The 22,340-nt window shown below is 38.9% G+C and overlaps 1 protein-coding gene across 2 annotated transcripts in view; it reads right to left on the bottom strand.

Moving 5' to 3' along the window:
* LOC131106578 (sodium-coupled neutral amino acid transporter 3-like) overlaps positions 1–22,340 on the bottom strand; it is a 38,195-nt gene that overhangs the window by 10,134 nt on the left and 5,721 nt on the right. For both annotated transcript variants that reach the window (XM_058055779.2, XM_058055778.2), the window contains exons 2-10: positions 13,550–13,769; positions 10,624–10,708; positions 10,420–10,535; positions 7,137–7,210; positions 5,848–5,940; positions 5,689–5,770; positions 4,541–4,623; positions 2,748–2,806; positions 1,409–1,549 (exon numbers count right to left, since the gene is read on the bottom strand). In XM_058055779.2, coding sequence (XP_057911762.2) covers positions 1,409–1,549; positions 2,748–2,806; positions 4,541–4,623; positions 5,689–5,770; positions 5,848–5,940; positions 7,137–7,210; positions 10,420–10,535; positions 10,624–10,708; positions 13,550–13,686 — 870 coding nt within the window. In that variant the 5' untranslated portion in view covers positions 13,687–13,769. The remainder of the gene's footprint in view (positions 1–1,408; positions 1,550–2,747; positions 2,807–4,540; positions 4,624–5,688; positions 5,771–5,847; positions 5,941–7,136; positions 7,211–10,419; positions 10,536–10,623; positions 10,709–13,549; positions 13,770–22,340) is intronic.

A 22,340-nucleotide genomic window follows, 5' to 3' on the forward strand; every position in this document is an offset into this window, starting at 1 on the left:
TAATAATAAATACAACCTTTTTTTTAAATGACTGATGTTTTTAAATACAAATAATATAATAAAATAAAAATACATGTATTAAATCCATTCATAATAATATTAAGAAATACATTCATGATTAAAAAAATGAGTAAAATGTATGTCAATAAATTAATTAAAATAAAATGACCTTAAATGTCATGAAAAGGATTCTACTAAAAAAACAATTTCATGTCAAATATTGACTTATTTTGCTGAAAATATGAATACATTTCTTGTTCAATTGATTACAAAAATATTTTAAAATTAATTAAAATTAATTAATTAATTTACCATTTAGTGGTAAATACATAAAATCCAATACAATTTATAATAATGCGAATAATTTTAGAAAATGCAATAAAAATAATTTTAAAATAATTTACATTTTTATGAGAAAAACATATACAATATTGACTTATTTTACTGAACATTTACAATATATGAAGTTTAACTTCTTGTTTGATTAATTACAAGGCTTTCATGTATAATATTTAATATAATTTCATTTAATTTAGTGGTAAATAAAGTTGAATAAAATGCATACATTTCAAATAACACAAATTATTTTAGTAGTTAGTAGTTTTAAAAAGTAGTTGATAATTTATAAGCATTTTTTAAAGCATAATTTATAGATTTATAATATTTAATGTAATTTAATTTAATTTAGTGGTAAATAAAGTCGAATAAAATGAATATATTTCAAATAACAAATTATTTTAGTAGTGAGTAGTTTTAAAAAATAGTTGATAATTTATAAGCATTTTTTAAAGCATAATTTATAGATTTATAATATTTAATGTAATTTAATTTAATTTAGTGGTACATAAAGTCGAATAAAATGAATATATTTCAAATAACAAATTATTTTAGCAGTGAGTAGTTTTAAAAAATAGTTGATAATTTATAAGCATTTTAAAGCATAATTTATAAATTTATAATATTTAATGTAATTTAATTTAATTTAATTTAGCGGTAAATAAAGTCAAATAAAATGAATACATTTCAAATAACACAAATTATTTTAGTAGTTAGTAGTTTTAAAAAAATATTTGCAATTTATGAGAAAAATCTGACTTATTTTATTGAAAAACTGTAAAATACTGATGAGGACCAAGTAGTATGAAGTAGTGGTATCCAAATAGAAAGTATAAACCGCGGTCTCGTCCCCATGGGTCGATAGAAAGGCCGCCATCACGTGTCCAAATGGACGTAGGGACCGGAAGGTCAGCTGACCCTATTTTTGTACGACCTCAACCCATCTAAGTGGCGTCTGACGTCGGGTGTGAGCGTGTTCGAAGCCAAGCGTGAGCATGCTCGGGCTGTGACCGTCGCCGGCGGCATGCTCATTGGCGGGCGAGGGTGGCGGGCCGTGAGCGCCCGAACCTACTTGCGAGTTGAGGTTGGCCATTTTGGGAAGGCAGGCGGGGTCGTCCTCCCCGCCGGGAAGCGTGACGTTGATCCCGGCAGCCGTGCCGTTGATGGCGAAGTCCACAAAGGGACAGGGCGTGTTGAACTTCTTGTAGATGACCTGCAGAGGAGGACCAGAGGTGGACCAGAGGCGGACCAGAGGAGGACCAGAAGCGGACCAGAGGTGGACCAGAAGCGGACCAGAGGCAAGCATGAAAGGAAGATGAGGAAATGATTTATTTACTTTCATGAAAAAGATAATATCACAAACAAATACATTCATCCCGAAGATCTCACATTTATTTATTATCTAATTTTATTTTTATAATTTTTTTTAAATAAATTTATTTTATTTATGATCTCATTTTATTTATTCCATTTATTCAAGTCATTCATTTCCATGACACGCGTGGAAAATGACTTATTCCAATTGGCGCAATATTTCATTCATGTGTTCACCTTATTTTCATGACAGAAATTAATTACTTAAAGAGTGAGAGTCAATTAATATAATTAAATAATTAAAGTATGTCATTTATTTAATTTATTTATTTAATTTTTTTACAATTATATTCAGTGAAATCATAATTAAATATTCAATCAAACATTCATTCATTCAAAATATTTAATTATTGACTCATGTGTGTCATTTTCTTGTCATGGCCAATATTCATTCATTCATCCATTTTTTACCACTTATCCTCATGAATATCAATATATCAATATATCAATATATCAATATATCAATATGTCAATATATCAATATATCAATATGTCAATATATCAATATATCAATATATCAATATGTCAATATATCAATATATCAATATATCAATATATCAATATATCATCTAAAAATGACTTGTGTAGATAAATACAAAATTAAAAATAAAAATAAAAATGACAGAGTAAACAAAAGCATAATAAAATTTAAAATGACCTTAAAAAATACAAATGAAAGTGTAAAAAATAATAAATAAATACATTCATTCAAGTTAATTAGCCACTCCAAATCGTCCATAGGTATGAATGTGAGTGTGAATGGTTGTTTGTCTATATGTGCCCTGTGATTGGCTGGCCACCAGTCCAGGGTGTACCCCGCCTCTCGCCCCAAGACAGCTGGAATAGGCTCCAGCACCCCTGTGACCCTCGTGAGGAAAAGCGGTAGAAAATGAATGAATGAATGAATATGATCTAAAGAACCAGATGAAATAATGAATGAAAGACGACATGAAGAAGACAACATTCCACGTGGATGCCAAGACCAGTGTTGGTCCTCCATGTCTGCTTAAAGATGTCAGAGTCCTAAGTGGACTCACCGAGATGAGGAAGAAGACCATGCAGCTCAGGGAGAAGCCGCTGGTGTAGCCCAGGTACCCTGAAACAGGACAAGACGCTCTGTTAGCTCTGCTACGCCTTACTACGTCTTACTACACTTTACTACGTCTTACTACGCTTTACTACATGTTACTACGTGCTACTTTGCTAGTCTGCGGCCTGCTGTTTCCTTCAATGTCTGACAGCAAGGATCACGGAACCTTCCATTCCCAACTCGTTAGCTCACCACAACATGACCTTGTCCTACATAGTTCTTGGAGAAAGAAGACGGGATAATATTATAATTAGTAATATTAGTAATATTATGGGAATAAAGTCGTAATAGTATAGGAATAAAGTTGTAATATTATAAGAATGAAGTCTGAATACAATGGGAAAAAAGTCTGAATATTATGGGAATAAAGTCGTAATATTATGGGAATAAAGTCGTAATATTACAGGAATAAAGTCGTAATACTATGGGAATAAAGTCGTAATACAATGGGAATAAAGTCATAACAGTATAGGAATAAAGTTGTAATATTATGGGAATAAAGTCGTAATACAATGGGAATAAAGTCATAACAGTATAGGAATAAAGTTGTAATATTATGGGAATAAAGTCGTAATACAATGGAAATAAAGTCACAACAGTATAGGAATAAAGTTGTAATATTATGGGAATAAAGTCGTAATACAATGGGAATAAAGTCATAACAGTAAAGGCATAAAGTTGTAATATTATGGGAATAAAGTCATAATACAATGGGAATAAAGTCATAACAGTAAAGGAATAAAGTTGTAATATTATGGGAATAAAGTCGTAATACAATAGGAATAAAGTCACAACAGTATAGGAATAAAGTTGTAATATTATGGGAATAAAGTCGTAATACAATGGGAATAAAGTCACAACAGTATAGGAATAAAGTTGTAATATTATGGGAATAAAGTCGTAATACAATGGGAATAAAGTCATAACAGTAAAGGCATAAAGTTGTAATATTATGGGAATAAAGTCGTAATACAATGGGAATAAAGTCATAACAGTAAAGGAATAAAGTTGTAATATTATGGGAATAAAGTCGTAATACAATAGGAATAAAGTCACAACAGTATAGGAATAAAATTGTAATATTATGGGAATAAAGTCGTAATACAATGGGAATAAAGTCACAACAGTATAGGAATAAAGTTGTAATATTATGGGAATAAAGTCGTAATACAATGGGAATAAAGTCACAACAGTATAGGAATAAAGTTGTAATATTATGGGAATAAGGTCGTAATACAATGGGAATAAAGTCACAACAGTATAGGAATAAAGTTGTAATATTATGGGAATAAAGTCGTAATACAATGGGAATAAAGTCATAACAGTATAGGAATAAAGTTGTAATATTATGGGAATAAAGTTGTAATATTATGGGAATAAAGTCGTAATACAATGGGAATAAAGTCACAACAGTATAGGAATAAAGTTGTAATATTATGGGAATAAAGTTGTAATATTATGGGAATAAAGTCGTAATACAATGGGAATAAAGTCACAACAGTATAGGAATAAAGTTGTAATATTATGGGAATAAAGTCGTAATACAATGGGAATAAAGTCATAAGAGTATAGGAATAAATAAAATCTACAGCATATAAATAAATAGATAAAATCTACAGCATCTAACTTCTTAGCGTGTGTCCAAAATATGAACGCGTCAACGTTGCATCGTTGCATCCTTCCGTTTGTCCTCCATGATGGAGGCAAGCGTGCGCCGTGATGGCGTGTTGGACGACTCACCCAGCTGCTTCATGAGCGCCAGCGGCAAGATGACAGCCACAGATATGATGACCACAAGGTAGTTCCCGTTCAGGTACCATTCCCTGGAGAGACACACAAAGACAAAGACCCCCGGGAATACAAACACCGTGTCTGACTAAAGCATCCACTAGAGCTAGACCCAATAAAGCTTCCACTTTTAAACATTTGGAGGGAAAAGGAACGTTTGGCACAAAGTGGCACCAGTTGCTGCCAACAAGGGGGTATTTTTAGATTGCGTCACTTGGAGGGGGGGGGGGTGATTCATTCTTCTTCTCTACCGAGTGGGAAAATTGCATAGATACAACATCTGTTGGCCTCTCGCCATCTTGTCTCTGCTGTGCACACACACACACACACACACACACATGTGTGTGTATGTCTCCAAAACATGGAGGCTCATCTATCCCGTTGACATCCTGCCCTCTGGCCATCTGGTCCAGGGACACAATCTTTCACTGATTACACCACACACACACACACAAGGCTAGAACGTGTGATAAAAACACAGATTCAAACATACATGCCTGATACTTCCAGTATTCCAGAATTCCAGTATTCCGGTATTAAATCAACTGCTTTCTTGAACTCTTACCACCACTAGACTGGGCTAGTCCACGGCTTAAATGTTCTTTTTCATTTACGGGAAAACTTGTGATGTTCTGAACTCCTGTTTCCACGGCGGCGGCGTATACTGAGCAGAAGAATGCTGCCCGGAGAAGTGGTGCCAAGGCATTCCCGCTGCGGACATCGTGTTGTCTACGAACACGTTGAGTTTTAGGATGGTTTGTGCTCGTCTCAATCATTCAACATTACAGTGATATTACTGACACCTAGTGGTCAGTGTAGAATACTACACTGTATACACTGTACTTGAGAGCTAGACCCAATCAAGAGCGCCTCTAGTGGTTGAAGCCTAGTACTACGCTTGTGTACTGTGTGTGATGAGCCCAGCAGAGCTTTAAGTGGGCCGAGAGTGAAACAGACGCCATTTTGTTTGCGTGCACGGTCACCCGCGTACAGTCGGGGACATCCTACGGTTTACATTCCGCACCCGTGGACAAGTCGCGAGGTGTTCACCGCGTGATGCTACTAGCCAAAATGCTAACTAACAACGGTTCTTTACTCACCCTGCAGGCTTGTCCACCTTGAGGAAGGCCTGAATGACCAGCGGGAACTCGTACTTGACGATGTACAGATAACTGGACATGGCTGCGGAATGGGAACAGGCGCACGGTGAAGGGTGGGATAGAACCGGAGGAACGTTTTTAAAAGGTGTGTGACCTCACCTCCGATGTTCTGCAGCGTGATAGCGATGCCTGCCGCCATCTTCCCGGGAGTGCCAAACGCTCGGTAGCCCAGCTGCTCATAAGCACGGATACCTTTAACACAGTTTAGCCGTCAAATACATGGAAATGTACCACTTTTCCGGTATTTAGCCCAGTAGGATCATAATGGGATGACCCATTTCAGCTATGAAGTTTGTTTTTAATTTTAAGCATTAGCTAAACTTCATTCCCAAGTGCATTGATTTCACATAGCAACATAAACAGGAACGCTACACAACAATATGCAGCGTTACGGCTAGTAGCTAGCCGCTATGGTGTGGCGAGGTGTCACTACACCAGTAACGTAGTTCTTAGTTGTAAAAATGTTCTAGCAATAGATGACTTTTGGAGACTTTTTTTTGTTATTTTTCCATCTGGTTGCTCGGCCTTCCCTGGAATCTTCCGGGAAAAGCTTGCGTCAGACTTTGAAAACCCCTCCACTAAAACAAGTTCCCTTCTAAAAAATTTTTTGTAAACATGAAATGCTATTTTGCACAGAACATTTAAAGGTTAGTTTACAATATGAAGTATTAATATATATTTTTATGTATAAATATGCTTTCTGGGCTGCACAGTGTTTGAGTGGTTATCACGCAGGCCTCACAGCTCGGAGACCCGAGTTCAATTCCATCTTTGCATGTTCTCCCTGTGTGTGGGTTTCCTCCCCTATTCCAAAAACATGCTAGGTTAATTAGCCACTCCAAAATGTGAGTGTGAATGGTTGTTTGTCTATATGTGCCCTGTGATTGGCTGGCCACCAGTCTAGGGTGTACCCCGCCTCTCCCCTGAAGACAGCTGGGATAGGCTCCAGCACCCCCATGAAAGTATCACTCGGATACTGTGAACATCCAGCAGCAACACAACATTTTGGCATGACTACTATTTTGATGAAAAATACACTGAACCACGGCTGCATAGTGGATGGGTGGTTAGTACACAGGCTTCACAGCTCGGAGACCCAAGTTCAATTCCATCCTCGGCCATCTCTGTGTGGAGTTAGTATGTTCTCCCCGTGCATGTGTGGGTTTTCTACGGGTACTCCGGTTTCCTCCCACATTTCAAAAACATGCTAGGTTAATTAGCCACTCCAAATTGTCCATAGGTATGAATGTGAGTGTGAATGGTTGTTTGTCTATATGTGCCCTGTGATTGGCTGGCCACCAGTCCAAGGTGTACCCCGCCTTTATTTTTTTGAACCTTTCATCTTCTGATGTCAGAGGAAGGATGCAGCAAACAGGAAACAGACATACCTACAATACCGGAAGACTTGAGCAGTAAATGAATGGAATATGAGGAAAGTAGGGCCACCCCCGTAAGGAGAACCCTGAAACAGACAAAGAAGGAAGAGAATTGTTAGCATCGCTAACGTGACACATGTACTGTACGTCTCTGCCAGCACCGCGCTTGGCCGTGTCGGCTATTGACGCAGCTGTGGAAGCCCCGCGCCCCCCCCACCCCACCCCCAAGGGCGGATCGCCTTTATCTTTGGATTGTCAACCTCGCACGGCAGATGGACCTTTTCAAAAGGAACCCGCATGCAACGCCGAGATTGACAGGAAAATCCAAGTGTAATCTTCCTCCTCCTCTATGCGCCATCCCAACCTGCGGCCATCTTTTACTGATTCACGATTTGACTGGCTTGCATTGGACAGCTGTACTGTATGATGCATAATATGCTTATTGTGTCTACTACATTGAGTAATACGGGTGTAAAGGTGACTGTAGGGGTGCTACTTCATGTCTAGAGGGCTCTAATAATGTTAGAAATGTATTTAGTAAGGTGGTAAACAAGTTAAAATGCCTAATGTGCGTTATTGTGTCTACTACATTGAGTAATACGGGTGTAAAGGTGACTGTAGGGGTGTTACTTCATGTGTAGAGGGCTCTAATAATGTTAGAAATGTATTTTGTAAGGTGGCAAACAAGTTATAATGCCTAATGTGTGTTATTGTGTCTACTATATTGAGTAATTGGGGTGTAAAGGTGACTGTAGGGGTGTTACTTCCTGTCTAGAGGGCTCTAATAATTTTAGAAATATATTTAGTAAGGTGGTAAACAAGCTAAAATGCCTAATGTGTGTTAGTTTGTCTACTATATTGAGTAATACAGGTGTAAAGGTGACTGTAGGGGTGTTATTTCATGTCTAGAGGGCTCTAATAATGTTAGAAATATATTTAGTAAGGTGGTTACCAAGTTATAATGCCTAATATGCTTATTGTGTCTACTACATTGAGTAATACGGGTGTAAATGTTACTGTAGGGGTGTTATTTCATGTCTAGAGGGCTCTAATAATGTTAGAAATGTATTTTGTAAGGTGGTAAACAAGTTATAATGCCAAATGTGTGTTATTGTGTCTACTATATTGAGTAATATGGGTGTAAAGGTGACTGTAGGGGTGCTACTTCATGTCTAGAGGGCTCTAATAATGTTAGAAATGTATTTTGTAAGGTGGCAAACAAGTTATAATGCCTATTGTGTGTTATTGTGTCTATTATATTGAGTAATAGGAGTGTAAATGTGACTATAGGGGTGTTATTTCATGTCTAGAGGGCTCTAATAATGTTAGAAATGTACTTAGTAAGGTGGTTACCAAGTTATAATGCCTAATGTGTGTTATTGTGTCTATTATATTGAGTAATAGGAGTGTAAATGTGACTATAGGGGTGTTATTTCATGTCTAGAGGGCTCTAATAATGTTAAAAATGTACTTAGTAAGGCGGTTACCAAGTTATAATGCCTAATGTGTGTTATTGTGTCTACTACATTGAATAATAGGGGTGTAAATGTGACTGTAGGGGTGTTATTTCATGTCTAGAGGGCTTTAATAATGTAAAAAAAATACTATTTAGTAAGGTAGTAAACAAGTTATAATGCCTAATGTGTGTTATTGTGTCTACTATATTGAGTAATATGGGTGCAAAGGTGACTGTAGGGGTGTTACTTCATGTCTACAGGGCTCTAATAATGTTCAAAATATATTTGATGAGGTGGTAAACAAGTTAAAATGCCTAATGTGTGTTATTGTGTCTACTATATTGAGTAATAGGGGTGTAAAGGTGACTGTAGGGGTGTTACTTCCTGTCTAGAGGGCTCTAATAATTTTAGAAATATATTTAGTAAGGTGGTAAACAAGCTAAAATGCCTAATGTGTGTTAGTTTGTCTACTATATTGAGTAATACAGGTGTAAAGGTGACTGTAGGGGTGTTACTTCATGTCTAGAGGGCTCTAATAATGTTAGAAATATATTTAGTAAGGTGGTTACCAAGTTATAATGCCTAATATGCTTATTGTGTCTACTACATTGAGTAATACGGGTGTTACTCAATGACTGTAGGGGTGTTACTTCATGTCTAAAGGGCTCTAATAATGTTAGAAATGTATTTTGTAAGGTGGCAAACAAGTTATAATGCCTAATGTGTGTTATTGTGTCTACTACATTGAGTAATACGGGTGTAAAGGTGACTGTAGGGGTGTTACTTCATGTCTAGAGGGCTCTAATAATGTTAGAAATGTATTTTGTAAGGTGGCAAACAAGTTATAATGCCTAATGTGTGTTATTGTGTCTACTATATTGAGTAATTGGGGTGTAAAGGTGACTGTAGGGGTGTTACTTTCTGTCTAGAGGGCTCTAATAATGTTAGAAATATATTTAGTAAGGTGGTAAACAAGTTAAAATGCCTAATGTGTGTTATTGTGTCTACTACATTGAGTAATACGGGTGTAAAGGTGACTGTAGGGGTGTTACTTCATGTGTAGAGGGCTCTAATAATGTTAGAAATGCATTTAGTAAGGTGGTTGCCAAGTTATAATGCCTAATATGCTTATTGTGTCTACTACATTGAGTAATACAGGTGTTACTCAATGACTGTAGGGGTGTTACTTCATGTCTAGAGGGCTCTAATAATGTTAGAAATGTATTTTGTAAGGTGGCAAACAAGTTATAATGCCTAATATGCTTATTGTGTCTATTACATTGAGTAATACGGGTGTAAAAGTGACTGTAGGGGTGTTACTTCATGTCTAGAGGGCTCTAATAATGTTCAAAATATATTTAGCATGGTGGTAAACATGTTATATATTTCCATACAAACTGGAAGTCACTTAAGTCGGTTCCACCTATGTCGCCAAACCTGTCCCTGTGCCTCAAAAGGCAGCAGCTGTACCTTTACACCACCAGGGGCTGATTGTGTATTGCGGACCCAATGGTTATAAATAGCATGCTAGGCAGTCCGAAATATCAACACGGTCCTTATTGTCTGTAAGGGACGCTGAGACAATCAACAGTTTGTTATTTCCGTGCGGGTCAAAGTGGAGGAATGCCGGGCCGACTTGAGGTGCAGGACTTTAGTGGGTGGAGTGGCAGTGGGAGAACAGATCAGCTGACAATCTCACACACTCGGGTCGCTATTGTCCGGCTCGTAGCGTTCCGACACACTGCATTCCTAACCTCAAAACTCAAACTCCCGTATGATGACCTAACGTAGCATCTTAAATAGTCCTTAAATAGATCTTAAAGACCAAACATACTTACAAAAAGAGAACCACTCCCGTGTTGGCCATGGCGTACGCCAATCCCAGGATTCCGCTTCCCATGATAGCGTTGCCCAAATTGAAGACGGACATCCCGAATGAGGTTTTCCCCTCAAACTAGAAGAAGGGGACAACACAACCGGTGATGCAACACGCATGTGTTGGACTTGGACTTGGACTTGACTCAACTCTCTGACCACCTTACATCGGTAAATGTTGTGGTGTTCTTACTGTCACCGCCTGATAAGCACTCCTGGCCCTCTGGGAGGTTGGCCTCCGTGTTCTCGCTTCTGTGTGGAGGTCAGGGAGGAAATAAGGAACGGTTGGGAATCTCTCTGGACAGTCATGATATAATGACAGTCATGATATAATGACAGTCATGATATAATGACAGTCATGATATAATGATAGTCATGATATAATGACAGTCATGATATAATGACAGTCATGATATAATGACAGTCATGATATAATGACAGTCATGATACAATGATAGTCATGATATAATGACAGTCATGATACAATGACAGTCATGATATAATGACAGTCATGATATAATGACAGTCATGATATAATGATAGTCATGATATAATGATAGTCATGATACAATGATAGTCATGATACAATGACAGCCATGATATAATGACAGTCATGATATAATGATAGTCATGATATAATGATAGTCATGATATAATGACAGTCATGATATAATGATAGTCATGATATAATGACAGTCATGATATAATGATAGTCATGATATAATGATAGTCATGATATAATGATAGTCATGATATAATGACAGTCATGATATAATGATAGTCATGATATAATGACAGTCATGATATAATGATAGTCATGATATAATGACAGTCATGATATAATGATAGTCATGATATAATGACAGTCATGATATAATGACAGTCATGATATAATGACAGTCATGATACAATGATAGTCATGATATAATGATAGTCATGATATAATGACAGTCATGATATAATGACAGTCATGATATAATGATAGTCATGATATAATGACAGTCATGATATAATGATAGTCATGATATAATGATAGTCATGATATAATGATAGTCATGATACAATGATAGTCATGATACAATGACAGCCATGATATAATGACAGTCATGATATAATGACTGTCATGATATAATGATAGTCACGATATAATGACAGTCATGATATAATGATAGTCACGATATAATGACAGTCATGATATAATGATAGTCACGATATAATGACAGTCATGATATAATGATAGTCACGATATAATGATAGTCATGATATAATGACAGTCACGATATAATGATAGTCATGATATAATGACAGTCATCATACAATGGCAGTCATGATATAATGACAGTCATGATATAATGACAGTCATGATATAATGATAGTCATGATATAATGATAGTCATGATATAATGATAGTCATGATACAATGATAGTCATGATACAATGACAGCCATGATATAATGACAGTCATGATATAATGACTGTCATGATATAATGATAGTCACGATATAATGACAGTCATGATATAATGATAGTCACGATATAATGACAGTCATGATATAATGATAGTCACGATATAATGACAGTCATGATATAATGATAGTCACGATATAATGATAGTCATGATACAATGATAGTCATGATACAATGACAGCCATGATATAATGACAGCCATGATATAATGACAGTCATGATATAATGATAGTCATGATATAATGACAGTCATCATACAATGGCAGTCATGATATAATGACAGTCATGATATAATGACAGTCATCATACAATGGCAGTCATGATATAATGACAGTCATGATATAATGACAGTCATGATATAATGATAGTCATGATATAATGACAGTCATGATATAATGATAGTCATGATATAATGATAGTCATGATATAATGATAGTCATGATACAATGATAGTCATGATACAATGACAGCCATGATATAATGACAGCCATGATATAATGACAGTCATGATATAATGACTGTCATGATATAATGATAGTCACGATATAATGACAGTCATGATATAATGATAGTCATGATATAATGATAGTCATGATATAATGACAGTCATGATATAATGATAGTCATGATACAATGACAGTCATCATACAATGGCAGTCATGATATAATGATAGTCATGATACAATGATAGTCATGATACAATGACAGCCATGATATAATGACAGTCATGATATAATGACTGTCATGATATAATGATAGTCACGATATAATGACTGTCATGATATAATGATAGTCACGATATAATGACAGTCATGATATAATGATAGTCATGATATAATGATAGTCATGATATAATGATAGTCATGATATAATGACAGTCATGATATAATGATAGTCATGATACAATGACAGTCATCATACAATGGCAGTCATGATATAATGATAGTCATGATATAATGATAGTCATGATATAATGATAGTCATGATACAATGGCAGTCATGATACAATGATAGTCATGATATAATGATAGTCATGATATAAAGACTTGCGATTAAAGACTTGAGACCTGACTTGAGATCTGCAAAGACTTGTGACTTGACTTGAGACTTGCGATTAAAGACTTGGGACCTGACTTGAGATTTGCAATTAAAGACTTGTGACTTGACTTGAGACTTGCGATTAAAGACTTGAGACCTGACTTGAGATTTGCAATTAAAGACTTGTGCCTTGACTTGAGACTTGTAATTAAAGACTTGGGACTTGTCTTACTGACTTAAATCAGTGGGAAGTGCTGTATTTTTACGAGAATAAAGTGTACATATAAAAAAATGTTATATACCAAGAAAAGAGTCGTAATTTTAGAAGAAAAGATGTGTATATTATGAGGGAAAATGATGTCATTTTAGTAGCATAGAGTTGAAAAAAAAGAAAAAAAGGTGTAAATACCCCTTATCTGTTTCCGATCAGTGTGCGTTGGGAAGGTTAATCATCACTTAAAGGCACGCCCCCCAGTTCCATCATCCAGTATTCACTCTTCCAGGGTTTATGCCCTACACCCTGCCGGTTGCTATAGTGACGAGGCTGCATCATAAGCCGACCCACACGTGACCCTGACGCGTACTCACTTGGGTCCATCTTCTGCAGGTGATGTTTTGGCCAAAGCGGCGATCTCATCCCCCGTCTCGTGACCTTTCCCGTTAGGAATGGCGTTCATCTCAGCAGGGGAGCTTTCCGCACTCTCGGCAGGTTTGTCCTCACTCATCTTCTCGTCTTCTCTGCCGCCTGGATGTCTTTGGACGCAAAGGAGGTGGCTGCAGAAACCCCTTTCAGTTGGAGCTGGGAGATCTGGGAGAGCAAAATGATCAAATTAGCTGGATGAAGAAAATAATCATTTCAAATGCAATTACTTGGAAATATTATATTCCACTTTAGACCATTTTGACTGATCTTTGTCTTCTATGGAAATGAAAACATGGAACCTACCAAAACAAAGCCGCCTAATCAGAAAGTAATCAGCAGTAGAACATAGATAAGTTTCAGGGAAATATCAGCTCCCAACAAAAAGAAGCATATGCGAAAAGATACATTTCAAGCATAACTTTCACTTTGACACAAATATTTTTTTGCTTTCGTGACAAATCTCAAATCTTTCACTTGGTTGACATAGCGACAATGTTGCTAAAGCCGGGAACACCAAGTTAGGTTGGATTGCAAGGTGTGCAGGGAGCAGAGTGCCGCATACACATGCTAATACAATGACTTGGCTTTAAGCTGTCGTTTCTGGGTACATGATACCATACAGCATCTATATGAAACATTAAACCTTCATATCAAGGCGGGGGGCCTCAAAGTAGCGTCCTGTGTGCTGCATTTGGCCCGCGGGCCGCAAGTTTGAAACCTGTAAAGTGTCTTTGAGTATTTTGAAAAGCGCTATAACAAACTTTCATAGGAAAACTTGGCCTGGGAACGCCTTGGTGTCCTACAGGTGGAGCTGGAGGAGGTGGCCGGGGACCGGGAAGTCTGGGCTTCCCGGACCCAGAGGGAGGAAAATGGATGGATATGGATGGACATAGCTAGCAAAACGTATTTCCTTATGAAAATGATTTATCAGCATGAAAAAAGAGAGAAATACAATCCTAATTGACATGTCAAGTGACAAGACGGAAGAAGAGACTTTGACTTAAGTCGGCTATTTCCTGGGGGCCCCGCGGGGGGTGTCTTGGTGGGGCTCAGAAAGGCTCCTCTGACATGCTTCTCCTGCAGGCTTCACACCACAGCCCCCCCCCCAGCTGGCTACCACTGAATGGAGCCTTTGCTGTGTGCTGTATAAGCACTCCTGAAGGCCACCCCCCCCACACACCCTCACCCACCCACCCACCCACGAAGAGGAGAACCAGCTAGGACCAGCTACCAACCAGTTTCAGCTGTCTCCGCTTTGTCTTTACGCTTGACGCTTTTCTCTAGGTCCTCTTGTTTATAGAGGAGGGGTTCGACGTCGCAAGAATAAATGGAGGGGGGGTCTGTAGCACCATTCCTGGCAAGCACTCAGCCGTCTTTGCCACTGCGGGGTTCTTCCGCTCCACAGAATTTGCTTTAATGTATCTTTGTGTAATATTAGCACAGCAAACCTGAATACAAGCGAGGCTTCATTTATCATTCCTGCAAATGCGTCCCACCGACCGCGGTGCTGCACAGCCAGGGATCGCCAGGGATCGCCAGGCATCGCCAAGGATCGCCGTGTCTGCGGTTCAACCCGGGCAACGTGGTGGAGCGGCAAAGCACAGGGCACAATAGCGCATGTTGTGCCGTTTCCTGGGAACAGGTTGGGTAACAGTGGTACTATTGTGCCAGGCATCATTATACCGCCGGGGGCCCCCTTTTGGCTGTGGTTTGCATGGCCACTCCAGAGCGGAAAAAAAAAAAAATATTTTGCTGGGCTCTAATTGAAAAGCCGCCACCTTGGACTCAGCAAATGCCACGGTTCTTTTTCACGGAGTTGCTGACGCCAGCGATGCCCCCCCCCCCACACGGGACAAATCACAGCACAGAACCACGCTGCCACTCACAGGGTCTACAAATCTCAGAAAGAGGAGGGGAGGCCGCTCCGGGACAATAGTCGATGGGCCGTCCGGCGACAAGGTGCCACCTCAATGGCCCCCCCGGCGACACAGCTTGATTGGTGGGGCTCATAGCTCCTACGGGCATATACTTGACCTGTCACTCACCCGTAAGGACGCGGCCACTCGGGTTGGCGTGCGTGCCAGGTATTTATTTACGCCTCTCTCGTCATCCTACACCATGACAAGTCTCACATTTTATGGAATCCATCTTTCTCGCAATGAACCGCAGTTCCGCCAGCACTCGTGCACCCCGCACCACCGTGCTTGACTGCATTTATCTTGCTACTCGCTTGTTTTGACGACTTTGACGACTACTCTAAAGTTGCAGTAATCCCTTTTTTTGGTACCGTCATAAGTACAATTTAAAAAAATTGAATTCCTTATTTATAGATTTTCATAGAAAACCTGCTTAGGCCCTTCTAACATTATTAGAGCTCTCAAGATATGAAATAGCACCCCTATAACCCTATATAGTAGACATAATAAGAGTGGAATAAATTTTGGATATCCAGGGAAATACAGCTGGAATCGGTGTTCATTCTAAAACAGGGGTCTCAAACACGCGGCCTGCGGGCCACATGTGGCCCGCAGGACACTAGTTTGAGGCCCCCGCCTTGATATGAAAGTTTAATGTTTGATATGGATGCTGTATGGTATCATGTACCCAGAAAAAATTATTACGTTTGATTCATGTTCATGTTAAAGGTTAAATAACTGTTAATAGTTATCCTCCCTATCCGTGTGGAAGTGGTAAGTTTTTGGCTATTTAAGTTGAAAGGAAATAACTTGAAGGCTACCGTTTAGGTCGCTAGCTCTCTAGTTTGCGAGTTAGCATGTGTCTCAAGACCCTGCAGTTGCGCAATATGTTGTAAATAAAAAGAGTATAAATGTGACTATAGTCGTGTTTTGTCATGTCTACAGGGCTCTAATAATGCTTTGTTCATTTTAATATGAAAAAAATCATTTGTCTACCCACCAACTATATGTGCTTTCTTAAGTTTTTATTATTATTATTATATTTATTTATTACTGATTGATTGATTTTCTTTATTCTTGATTTGTTTATTTATTTTTCATCTTATTTTGTGTAGAAAAATAAAAAGTAAGATATTTGAGAACAGTGGAATGTTTTATCAGAGCTTTTCATGTAGAAAATTGGAACCAAAGCTAAGTTTTTTAAAAAAAAATTGTTTTTAATAAATGCGTTTTTTTTTTGTTTTTTTTTTGGAAAACCTGATGTGGCCCCTGTTCTAGAAGATCTAGAAAGCTTTCTGTGCGGGTTATTATGTGTAGCTGCTCTAAAGAAGTTCACAACCCAATTAGCATAATATGACCCTTTTAAATTATTCTCTTTTTGTAAGATTTTAATATTGGAACTTTTTCATCAACCTAATTTTTCCAGAAAATGACAAGGAAACCAGGTGGTTATTTTACGCTATTATTTGTACAAAGATAAATAAAGACAAGTTGTATGTCGGATTGTGGTCACTAGGCATCAGCAATGTTAGGAAACAACAACAAGCGGAGATGACTGAAATTAAGTAAAAAAAAAAAAAATTCTCTCATTTCATGTGGAAGTGGTAATTTTGGGCGGCTCTGATAATGTTAAAATTTGCATTTAGCAAGTCATAAATGGGTTTTCTATGTAATATTGAATCCTACTTCAATAAGGGACGACTGTATGTGATTTAAATGCAAATCTGTAATGCACCAAATGATTAGTGGAGATTAAAATGCGTGCACGTCTGCAGGAACTTGTTGCCAAGATCACTCATTCTCTCTTTCTCTCTCTGTGTCATTCTCTGTTTTCTTTTCTAAATGCGTCATCGAACGCTGCGGAACACAAGCAGACTGACAGGATGAGCATAAATCTTCCTCAGCCGTGCATTTGTGGCCCACAAGCCAATAGGAGACAACCCCAATGACCTCCTTTCCATCACCAAATCCTAAAGCTGGTCTTTCAGTGTTCTCCCTTGGTGAGTAAACCACACGGTGTGACGGCGTTTGTGGGAGTAAAAAGTCTTTTCATGGCAGCAGGCGAGCCCCGTGATCCAAATCCTCACTCGGGTTTGCCAGCGCATTTCGATTTTGGCCTGATGACGCAAGCTATTGTGCTGAGAGACGTCAGCTCCGGGGCGGTTTTGTTGATTGTTATTCCTCAAGTGATACCTGAGCAGACTGTGATTCATCCTGTGTGGTCTTCCAAAGACAATCATCAAATTACGACTGTTCCCACTGGACGCATGACGACAATCGCTGATTGCTGTTGTTGTTGTTGTCGTTGGATGGACGACAAATCAGACGCAAGTCAGACACCTGCGATTCCGATAATAGATTTGTGAACGGCGCTACAGTCGCCAAAGTGTTCTGACGCCAAACGGCAACTCGTGCAAATTCCTGCCTCTGATCAGAAAGAGATTTCCTGCAGATTAAGAGATTAAACACGGTCACCATTTGACTGATGAGCAGCTAATCGAATCCATCAGGGAATATTCCCTTTTATTGCAAAACGCCGGCTTCAAACCGTAGACCTGCACGCTCTGGGTGATAAGAGCTGATCAGATTAAGATGCATCTCTTGTGTACCAAAAATAGCAACAAGCGAGCGACGAGCCTGGCTTTAACGCCACGACGTGTCGCACACAAAGGATGTGCTAATGAACGCTGCAGTCGCTTGACATCAACAGGCAACACTCCAGTCTGATGATTCTTCCCGCCAGGGAGAACGTACATCACGGAGCACTCAAACCGATCGACCATTTACATCATGACCAAAGTAAAATAAAATTTGTACAACATACAATCTAAAAAATAAATAAATCAGATATTACATGTGAATGCTGAAAAGCCAAAACGAAACTGAAACACTTTAGAATGAACACAGGAGCTGTTCGGAAGCCGAAGCTGGACTGAAATGCTGTGGAAATATGCTAAAACTTGGAATGAATGTAATACATATACAACCATTTAGACTGAAACCCCAGTTTGCACATGATAACAATACAAAATACTAATAAATAAACACAAAAGGTACATTTTTATACAGTAAAATAACTACACAAAACTAAATAAAATAGCTACCTCACTATGTTTGTCTACCGAACCTGCCGAGCCCACATGCTATGGCTGAGGTTGAGTGAAAAAAGGTTCTCCTCTGTGTGGAAGTGGTAAAAGTTTTCTTCTTCCTCATGTCCTTGCAGTGATCCCATTGCCTGCACAATTGGATGTAAACAAACAGTAAATAATAGGAATATAAAGGTGATTATAGGGGTGCTACTTCATGTCTACCGGGCTCTAATAATGTCAAAAACCATATTGAGAAAGTCAAACAGATTTTCTGCGCTCTCACAACAAAGATATTACGTTATTAATTTTGCCTGTCTGATTGTTTGTAGGGCGGCACGGCGGTATAGTGGTTAGCGCACAGACCTCACAGCTAGGAGACCAGGGTTCAATTCCACCCTCGGCCATCTCTGTGTGGAGTTTGCATGTTCTCCCCGTGCATGCGTGGGTTTTCTCCAGGTTTTCCGGTTTCTCCAAATTGTCCATAGGTATGAATGTGAGTGTGAATGGTTGTTTGTCTATATGTGCCCTGTGATTGGCTGGCCACCAGTCCAGGGTGTACCCCGCCTCTCGCCTGAAGACAGCTGGGATAGGCTCCAGCACCCCCGCAACCCTCGTGAGGAAAAAGTGGTAGAAAATGAATGAATGATTGTTTGTATTCAAAATAACTACAAAAGTTTGGAATGGATTTGGATGAATTTTTCAGGAATCTTTGGAAATGGGATGAAGAAGTGACAACATTTTGGGAGTGATCCGGATCTGGAACCAGGAATTTTTTAACAATTCTTTAACATTGCATTGAGATCAGACCATTTAGGGCATTTGTGCATATAACTCTACAAAAAAATGTCAGAACACTTGGGAAAAAAAAAATTCAGGACAAGTTTCCATCAGGTTGTGCAAAATATGAACGAAACATGCATGTGCGTATATGGGGGGCAACTATGGTGCTTGGTGGGGGTCTGTTTTTCTAGTCGAACCAATGAAGTGCCTTAAACAGAGGATTTCTGTAATATTAATTGGGCATTGCTTTATATTTGTATCATTGTGAGCTTTTCCATTAGAAAAGTTAATACAGTAATTATACAGAAGGTGAACTTTTTCCAGACTTTTTGGCGCCCCCGGGAGGCCACGCGTGGCGCATCTGCCTATGCTGCCTGGTGACACATGAGGCGTGGCGTTGCGATCGTGAGCGTGTTTAAGCTAATCACTGATTACCAACACGGGAGTGGAGGTTTAGCTCAAAGGTTACTTCTCCGCATTCAAAAGCCTCCAATCTCACATGTCCGCGGGCTAGAGGTTCAAACCCAGGGCGCTGTCCTCCACTTTTGTTCATTCATCAGTTTTTCCTAATAATTTTTTCCCATAATATTATATAATATTATTCCATAATATTTGGACTTTATGCCCATAAAAATTACAGCTGTTTTTTTTTCTTCTGGTGGCTGGGGTTATTCTGGTAAAATTAAAATTTTAATTTTAAACTTTTTTCAACGTCTTTTTACAATATTTTGCCTTTATATTTGAACTTTATTCTTATAAAATGATTGCTGTTTTTAAACTCTATGCTACAAAAAGGTAAATGAATTTTCCTATAATATGAATTTATGCGTTCCCATGGTGAATGAAAAACAAGCTGCAGGTCAGAAGTGGCCCCAGGGCCGCACGTTGGACCCCATTAGCTGCCATAGGTGTGCCAAGATCATACCTTACAGCATCGCTGGAAAGCACAACACTGAAGATAGCCCTTGTTGGAGCCCTGAGGGCCACCAAAAACAACAGAAGCAACTGTTTCCTCCACGTGGTCCTCTGAGCCCAGGTTGCGAAGCGAAGACAAAGGCTGCATGACCAGCGAGTCGACACAAAGGAAAGCAGTGACAGCCACAGAGGAAAGTATTAGCCACAACAATGGGGGAGCTTTTAACCTGCCAACTGTTGCGTAATACCAGAGCTGTCCTCTCTCAGTCATGTGCACCCAAAACAAAGCGCCACCCTCTGTTGGCATCCACCGCTGGTCCCCCCCGCTCATCGCACGCATGCAAGAAGAAGAAAGGGTGCACGATGGGGGCGATGGAAGCACAGTGTGGGACCTGGCCTGGTTGTCACGTGGGGGGGGGGGTCCCCTAATCCGTGACTGATATGAAGCTAGTGGATATTAACGGTAATCATTGTGCGTTTGTTTGAGTGCACTGGGGGTGTAGCCTTTGTGAGGGAGCTGTGACCTTTGACCCCATGATTCTCATCAGCTAATTCCATTTAGCACAGGCATTGCAGAGATGCTTTATGTTCACACGAAGGAAGGAAGCACCTCCAGCATCATAAAACATCTTGAGATGGCAAAGACTCAGTCATGATCAGTCATGATGAGTCATGATCAGTCATAATGAGTCATGATCAGTCATGATGAGTCATGATCAGTCATGATCAGTCATGATCAGTCATAATGAGTCATGATCAGTCATGATCAGTCATGATCAGTCATGATGAGTCATGATCAGTCATGATGAGTCATGATCAGTCATGATGAGTCATGATCAGTAATAATGAGTCATGACCAGTCATGATGAGTCATGATCAGTCATGATGATTCATGATCAGTCATAATGAGTCATGATCAGTCATGATCAATTGTGATGAGTCATGATCAGTCATGATGAGTCATGATCAGTAATAATGAGTCATGATCAGTCATAATCAGTCATGATCAGTCATAATCAGTCATGATGATTCATGATCAGTCATAATGAGTCATGATCAGTCATAATGAGTCATGATCAATTGTGATGAGTCATGATCAGTCATAATGAGTCATGATCCGTCATGATCAGTCATAATGAGTCATGATCAGTCATGATGAGTCATGATCAGTCATGATGAGTCATGATCAGTCATAATGAGTCATGATCAATTGTGATGAGTCATGGTGAGTCATGATGAGTCATGATCAGTCATAATGAGTCATGATCAATCGTGATGAGTCATGATCAGTCATAATGAGTCATGATCAGTCATGATCAGTCATAATGAGTCATGATCAGTCATAATGAGTCATGATCAGTCATAATGAGTCATGATCAATTGTGATGAGTCATGATCAGTCATGATGAGTCATGATCAGTCATAATCAGTCATGATGAGTCATGATGAGTCATGATGAGTCAGTCATAATAGGTCATGATCAGTCACGATCAGTCATGATGAGTCACGATGAGTCATGATCAGCCATGATGAGTCATGATCAGTCAGTCATAATGAGTCATGATGAGTCATGATGAGTCATGATGAGTCATAATGAGTCAGGATCAGTCATGATCAGTCATGATCAGTCATAATGAGTCATGATCAATCATGATCAGTCATAATGAGTCATGACCAGTCATGATCAGTCATGATCAGTCATGATGAGTCATGATCAGTCATGATTAGTCATGATCAGTCATAATGAGTTATGGCCAGTCATGATCAGTCATGATTAGTCATGATCAGTCATAATGAGTCATGATCAGTCACGATGAGTGGAAGACTATTTACCAGTGTTTGGGTTCACCTCCCACTGACAAGCAAACCCCTCCTTTATGGCGGTTCATTGGTTCCAGACCCCACTGTGGTAAGTGAATTTCCACCAACTAGAATTCAATACTAATCAACAAAATATTTTTCCATAGTTACAGCATAGAAAACCTGTTTATGACTTCACGTTTACCTTTCACCATTATTAGAGCCCTGTGGACATG

Source organism: Doryrhamphus excisus, linkage group LG18 (genome assembly GCF_037039965.1).
Source record: "Doryrhamphus excisus strain RoL-2023G ecotype Guam linkage group LG18, RoL_Dexc_Guam_v1.1, whole genome shotgun sequence".
NCBI classification, from domain to species: domain Eukaryota; kingdom Metazoa; phylum Chordata; class Actinopteri; order Syngnathiformes; family Syngnathidae; genus Doryrhamphus; species Doryrhamphus excisus.